The 7,108-nt window shown below is 40.1% G+C and overlaps 2 protein-coding genes across 2 annotated transcripts; both read left to right on the plus strand.

Annotated features, from left to right (window-relative positions):
• The first annotated feature begins 1,814 nt into the window (after positions 1–1,814).
• Positions 1,815–4,160, plus strand: LOC108805328 (glyceraldehyde-3-phosphate dehydrogenase, cytosolic). Its single transcript, XM_018577344.2, has 9 exons — positions 1,815–1,944; positions 2,043–2,072; positions 2,163–2,263; positions 2,547–2,662; positions 2,757–2,856; positions 3,015–3,161; positions 3,250–3,310; positions 3,408–3,648; positions 3,737–4,160. The coding sequence occupies exons 1-9, from the start codon at positions 1,941–1,943 to the stop codon at positions 3,951–3,953; spliced, it is 1,017 nt and encodes a 338-aa protein (XP_018432846.1). The 5' UTR covers positions 1,815–1,940; the 3' UTR covers positions 3,954–4,160.
• Positions 4,161–4,715: 555 nt separating this feature from the next.
• On the plus strand, positions 4,716–6,569 carry LOC108859008 (pentatricopeptide repeat-containing protein At3g04130, mitochondrial). The gene is made up of 2 exons (XM_018632844.2): positions 4,716–4,778; positions 4,881–6,569. Exon 2 carries the CDS (start codon positions 4,888–4,890, stop codon positions 6,412–6,414), a length of 1,527 nt encoding a protein of 508 aa, XP_018488346.1. The 5' UTR covers positions 4,716–4,778; positions 4,881–4,887; the 3' UTR covers positions 6,415–6,569.
• Positions 6,570–7,108: the final 539 nt, after the last annotated feature.

Consider the following 7,108-nt stretch of genomic DNA (forward strand, 5'->3'; position numbering starts at 1 on the left):
ATCTTGATGCAAATCTTATATTAGTAGTCTAATTATCTGTTCTATTAAAAAATGATCATGTCCAACTGATAAATGTTTGGTTCAATAATATATTTCACTAATTTAAAGGACTATCATATCAAATTAAATTAATATTTAACTTAAATATAAACACATAAAATACAAATATAGAAATTAAAATTTTCAAAAAAATTAAACAAAAAATATAACCACCCTTTAAAAGGGTAGGTCATAATCTAGTTTTAAAGTTAATTCTATAAACCAAATAAGCTACATTGAAAACATGCAACTTCAAATATACTTCAAATATATAAATCTTTTCTTTATGTATCAAAATCTTATATCAACTTTTGAACTTCTGTAGATATGTCTTTATTCTGAATAATTATATTACACTGCTTATAGTTAATTTTTATTTCATATTATGAATTTCTATATTTTTAGTATACACCATTTTGTCTGCAAGTTTCAAGAGCTATCAGGCCCAATCCAGCATAACTTGCTCTGGCACCTAAGTTCAAGTAATTTTGGCGCTACATAAAAGAGTGTCTATGGTAGGCCTGGGCATTTTACCCGGACCCGAAGACCCGACCCGAAACCGACCCGAAAAAACCAGGTCCGGGTAGGAACCGACCCGATCAAATTACCCTATCGGGTCTTGTTGTAGAGGACCCGCGGGTCTTGGACCCGACCCGACCCGAACCCGAAACCCGGCGGGTACCCGAATTAATAATATAAATTAAATAAAATGAATCAATGGGGAGTCGAAGACGGGTTATTTGTCTACATAGCCAAGGAGTCAGCCACTAAGAGAAAACCAACTATTGTTCTATCTCGCATAGTTTAGTATATATACACATTTTAATATAATAAAAACACAAATTTTAAATAAAATGTCAAATATTTTCGGATATATTAACATTTTCAGATTTTTTTTGGTATTTTTAGGTATTTTTTAGGTTGAACCCGAACCGAACCCGACCCGAACCCGACCCAGAACCGAACCGATAAATTCTAGTTACCCGAATGGGTCCAACTATATAAGATCCGACCCGACCCGGATCCGGTACGACCCGAGCCGACCCGGAACCGAAAATTTGAAATTACCCTATCGAATCCTAAACTCCTAGACCCGAAAGACCCGGACCCGGCCCGAACCCGATCCGACGACCCGAATGCCCAGGCCTAGTCTATGGTTTAGTGGTTAAATTTGATATTGTGGTTTTTTTTTGACATAGTTTTTAACGCTCATTAATTATCTAAGCATGGATTTTATGAGGTTTAGCCCATGGCTAATCTGAAAACTATCATGAAAATCAATTTGAACATTTTACAAATCAATTAGAAAACAAAATGTCATTTTACAAATTAATTAGAAAACAAAATGTCAACTGTGTTAAAAATATATTAATCTAGAAGAATTCATATGAAAGAAGCAACTAACACAAAATTTATATATTTTGTGACATCTATTAGTCGGGGTGTTACCTTCCAGAAATTTGAAATTGTCCACTAAAATGGGCCTCTCAGGAACACTTGTCAACCACAATGCCGGTCCTGAGTAGAACTTTATTCACAAATACGTTGCGTTTCATGCCGACTCGACTTGACCCGGCCCACATTATGGTTTTAAAAGAATCTTCTAGTTCATCACGTGAGATGCAGACGCCAATACGCCATGACTCGCCACAATTATTTTCCTAATCGCGAGTCAGGGGTGATGACATTTTACTCGAGCAGAAGTGGCTAACAACGGTAAACAAGGGAAGTAACGAAGGGCTATTGGGTCATTCACTCCACCACAAGATATTTCCGACCCCTTCTCCACGTTCTCCTCTCTTTTAAATACACCTGTCTTCTCGCATCTCATCTCACTCACTCCACCATCCTCACTCTAATTTTCTCTCTAAATCTCTCTTTCTCGCGTATTTTGATTCGTAATGGGTGAGTATCACTCTCTGTTGATTTCGTTTGGTTCATCTAATCTGTTGATCGTTTTATGTATTCTGATCTGATCTGATTGTTTTTTTTTTGTTTTGTAGCTGGCGGTAAGATCAAGATCGGAATCAACGGTGAGTCTCTGATTAATTAATTAGGTTTGTTAGATTTCGTATACGTAGCAGATCTCTTGAATCTGACGTTTGGTTTGTGTAATCCTCTAGGATTCGGAAGAATCGGTCGTTTGGTAGCTAGAGTTGTTCTCCAGAGGGACGATGTTGAGCTCGTCGCCGTCAACGATCCTTTCATCACCACTGAGTACATGGTTTGTGTTTCCTTCCTTCCTTCCTTCCTTCGACGTCGTTTTGATCCTGGACTGGTTAATATGTTTCGATCTGTTAGATTTATAGGATATCAGTATAATCACGTGTACGCATGTGTGTTCTTAGCGTCTTCATGTATGTTTTTAGATCCAAAAACTGGCTTAGTTGGTTGATTTTCATGTTGATTAGCTGATTATATCAATTTTGGAGCTGATGGTTGTTTCGGATTTTTTTTTGGATTGGTTGCATAAATTGATTTTACTCTCTGTGTTTGATTTGATGCAGACGTACATGTTCAAGTACGACAGTGTTCACGGTCAATGGAAACACCATGAACTCAAGGTCAAGGACGAGAAGACTCTTCTCTTCGGTGAGAAGCCTGTCACCGTCTTCGGCATCAGGTATATATATATATATATCTACTCGGTTGATTATCTTTTCTCACTCTGCTTTTTAGAACTTCGATCTCACAAAAGTGATTTTGTATTTGTGAAGGAACCCTGAGGATATCCCATGGGCTGAGGCTGGAGCTGACTTCGTTGTTGAGTCTACTGGTGTTTTCACGGACAAGGACAAAGCTGCTGCTCACTTGAAGGTTTGTTTTTATCTGCTTTGGATGTTATACACCGTTATATGTTTAGCTTGTTGGTCTTTGAAGAGACTCAGTAATTAGTGGACACAAACAATGTTCTTATCCCATGTATGAGTTGTGTATGTTTCAACTAAATGATTTTGGTGATTTGTTTGTTACAGGGTGGTGCCAAGAAGGTTGTCATCTCTGCCCCTAGCAAGGACGCTCCCATGTTTGTCGTTGGTGTCAACGAGCACGAGTACAAGTCCGACCTTGACATTGTCTCCAACGCTAGTTGCACCACTAACTGCCTTGCTCCCCTTGCCAAGGTAAATATATCTTGATAGTTCGCCTATTAAAAATCAGTTTGGTAGTGTTGTTTCCAGCTTTGTACCAATCTTAGGTTTCTTCGTGTAGGTTATCAACGACAGGTTCGGCATTGTTGAGGGTCTTATGACCACCGTCCACTCCATCACTGGTAAAGTCTTTTAGTCTTCAATAAACCTATTTTCATACTGATTGCTTGTAAGAGGAAACTCTTGACACTAATGAGGGTTTGCTTTTATGATTATCAGCTACTCAGAAGACTGTTGATGGACCATCAATGAAAGACTGGAGAGGTGGAAGAGCTGCTTCGTTCAACATCATTCCCAGCAGCACCGGAGCTGCCAAGGCTGTCGGAAAGGTGCTTCCTCAGCTCAATGGAAAGTTGACCGGAATGTCCTTCCGTGTCCCCACCGTCGATGTCTCAGTTGTTGACCTCACGGTTAGACTCCAGAAAGCTGCAACCTACGACGAGATCAAGAAGGCTATCAAGTAAGCTTTTGTTTCCAGTTAAGCTTAGTTTAATCATATCTCAATGAGATACAAAATTAACTTGCTGAATTGTTGACAATACGCTCAGGGAGGAATCTGAAGGCAAACTAAAGGGAATCCTTGGATACACCGAGGATGATGTCGTCTCAACTGACTTCGTTGGTGACAGCAGGTCGAGCATTTTCGATGCCAAGGCTGGAATCGCATTGAGTGACAACTTCGTGAAGCTGGTGTCGTGGTATGACAACGAATGGGGTTACAGTACCCGTGTGGTCGACTTGATAGTCCACATGTCAAAGTGCTAAATCTGAGAAGATGATCTGGAATGACGTTTGGAGGAAGTTTGAATCTGTTGTTTTTGAATAAATTTTCTTGGGGGTTTTATAACTCTTGGTTGGGTTTTGGCCTATCCCTCACTTTTACTCTTTGAGTCTGTAGCACGGTTGTTTTACGGAGAATAGCCCTTTACGTTTGGCTTTTTTGATATATTTGAGTTATGGTTTTATCAGATTTATCTCCACTCTCTTCTTAGCGATTAAGACCTAAAATGAAAGTTGAATTCTAAAATATGGTCAAAGACTATATATCAAAGAGAATATATTATCAAAAAATGTGTAAATATTATCTCGTCCGTTCAATGCATTAGCCTCAAATGATTGATAAAGACATTTGTTGAACACAGTCAAAACTCAACGATGTGATTTCACACCTTGAGGATTTCATCCTCCAGAAGAGAGTAGCTAGCCCAAGTGCAAAACTACATTTTCCTAACGACTTGCATTCCATCCATATCATGTATCTAGTATACATTATTAGGCCACCTCTTTCCCATTTCTTCTCTCTGTACGGACCAGCCTAATGAAAAATCAACACAAACCGGATGAGATTGAAACATCCTTGGGTTTGTTTTGCATAGTTCGGTTCGAATTTAAGTTTCTGTTTGCTAGTAACTAATAAAATTCGGCCCATTTTAAAACTAATAATAATTTGGTCCATTTTAAATGGGCCATGGCATCGTATCGGTCCGTTTAAGTCTCTTCTGAGCGTTGATTACTCCTCCTAGTCAAAAACCTCTCTGGCAAGACAGCCGTCGTCTATTTTCACGATTACCTTTTCGCTTAAGATTTCAGGTACGAATTCAATCTTCCTTGTCTTTGTTCCGACACTTAAACTGTTCTCACTGTTACTGCCCGAAACCTGAGACAACACTTCATAACCTACTGTCTTTTAAGATTTCCGATGTCTCGGCTTGTCCAAAACCGCATTGGAAACACCTTGTTACGCCTCAAACACCTACCTTCAACCACTCTCTCCTCCACCCTCATCAAGAATCTCTCCACCTCTCCAGAGCCATCTCCCGAACAGCCACCACTCGACGAATACTCACAATCATCTGCTATATGGAACGTCATCGTAGGCAGAGCCGGCGACAGAGGAGTCGCCAGCGAAGACGAAGTCTTCCACCGTCTCTCAAACGATCCCCTCTGCAACAGAGTAACCCTCTCGGAAACTTTACTCCACAAGCTCCTCCACAGGTTCAGAGACGACTGGAGATCAGCTCTCGGCGTCTTGAAATGGGCCGAGTCTCGCAATTGCCACAACAAACACTCAAACGAGGCTTACGACACGGCCGTGGATATCCTCGGGAAAGCCAAGAAGTGGGACCGTATGAAGGAGTTCGTCGAGAAGATGAAGGGAGATAAAGCTGTAACTATAAATACAGTTGCGAAGATCATGAGGAGGTTCGCTGGTGCGGGAGAATGGGAAGAAGCTGTTAGGGTGTTCGATAGGTTAAATGATTTTGGATTAGAGAAGAACACCGAGTCTATGAACTTACTTCTTGATACTCTCTGTAAAGAGAAGAGAGCTGAGCAAGCTAGAGCTGTTTTATTAGAGCTAAAGGCACACATTAAGCCAGATTCTCACACGTTTAATATATTTATTCACGGTTGGTGTAAGGCTAATAGAGTAGAGGAAGCTCTCTGGACTATACAGGAGATGAAAGGGCATGGGTTTCGTCCTTGTGTGATTAGCTACACGACGATTATTAGATGCTATTGTTTGCAGTGTAACTTTATTAAAGTCTATGAGATGCTGAGTGAGATGGAAGCTAATGGGTGTCCACCGAACTCTGTGACTTACACGACGATTATGTCTTGTCTTAACGCGCAGAAAGAGTTTGAGGAGTCTTTAAGGGTGGCTACGAGGATGAGGAGGTCAGGTTGCGAGGCGGATACTCTTTTCTATAACTGTTTGATTCACACGCTTGCTCGAGCTGGGAGGTTAGAGGAAGCTGAGCGTGTTTTTAGAGATGAGATGCCTTCCGTTAACACGTCTACTTATAACTCGATGATTGCTATGTATTGTCACCACGGTGAGGAAGATAAGGCGGTTGAGCTTCTCAGGGAGATGGAGAGTTTAAAAGTTTGTGAGCCTGATGTCCACACGTATCATCCTTTGCTGAGATCTTGCTTTAAGAGAGGGGATGTGGTTGAGGTTGGGAGGTTGTTGAAAGAAATGGTGACTAAGCATCATCTCAGCTTGGATGAGTCGACTTATACGTTTCTGATACAGAGGTTTTGTAGAGCTGATATGTGTGAGTGGGCGTATTGCTTGTTTGAAGAGATGATGAGCCAAGATATCGCGCCGAGGCATAGGACTTGTTTGTTGCTTTTGGATGAGGTCAAGAAGAAGAGTATGCATGAAGCTGTTGAGAGAATTGAGAATGTGATGAAGACTGTTAAACTTACTGCCCCTGTAAAGTGAAGGTTATTATTAGTTACTACAATGCTGCCAAGTGTTCATTGTTCTGTTTGTTCAAGCACATTGTAGTGTAGATTTCAAGTTCTTTGGTCATGGATAAGACTTGATGAGATCTGTAACTTAATGGAGTTGAATGAGTCAGACACAGTTTAGGCAAAGTTTTGTATGTTGTCTGCTTTGACTCAAATCATTGTAAGACGTCTCAGGATTCATCACATCGAGAGATTATGGGAGTGGGATCCAAGGCAATTAAGCATTGAGTTTAGGGACACATAACATGTGCATTTGGATGCGTCCACACTCCACAGTTACCACACCGACAGAGAGGTAGATCTACAATACGCATAGAACAAGATATACATTTTGTCTGGACTTTTTTTTTTCTTCTTTCCTATTAAAATATAAAGATTGAATAGTCTTCTTCAATCTCATAATAATGATGGTTAAGCTTTAACTACAAGTCATAATGCACATTTATTGAATTATTGATTATTAGGGCCCTTAAGTTTAAAGCCACCACAAGTGGGACACATTTACTTGTTTTTATCAAAATTTAGAATAGTTTAGAACTACCACTCACATCACATGTCGTTTATTGTGCATTTGTGCATAAATTATAAACCTCAACGTATGGTCTCAACCAAACTAGCGACGTGCCTAATTAGATGAAACATCATTCCATTATTGTCTCCTTTTT

This window comes from Raphanus sativus, chromosome 5, assembly GCF_000801105.2.
Source record: "Raphanus sativus cultivar WK10039 chromosome 5, ASM80110v3, whole genome shotgun sequence".
Classification (NCBI taxonomy): domain Eukaryota; kingdom Viridiplantae; phylum Streptophyta; class Magnoliopsida; order Brassicales; family Brassicaceae; genus Raphanus; species Raphanus sativus.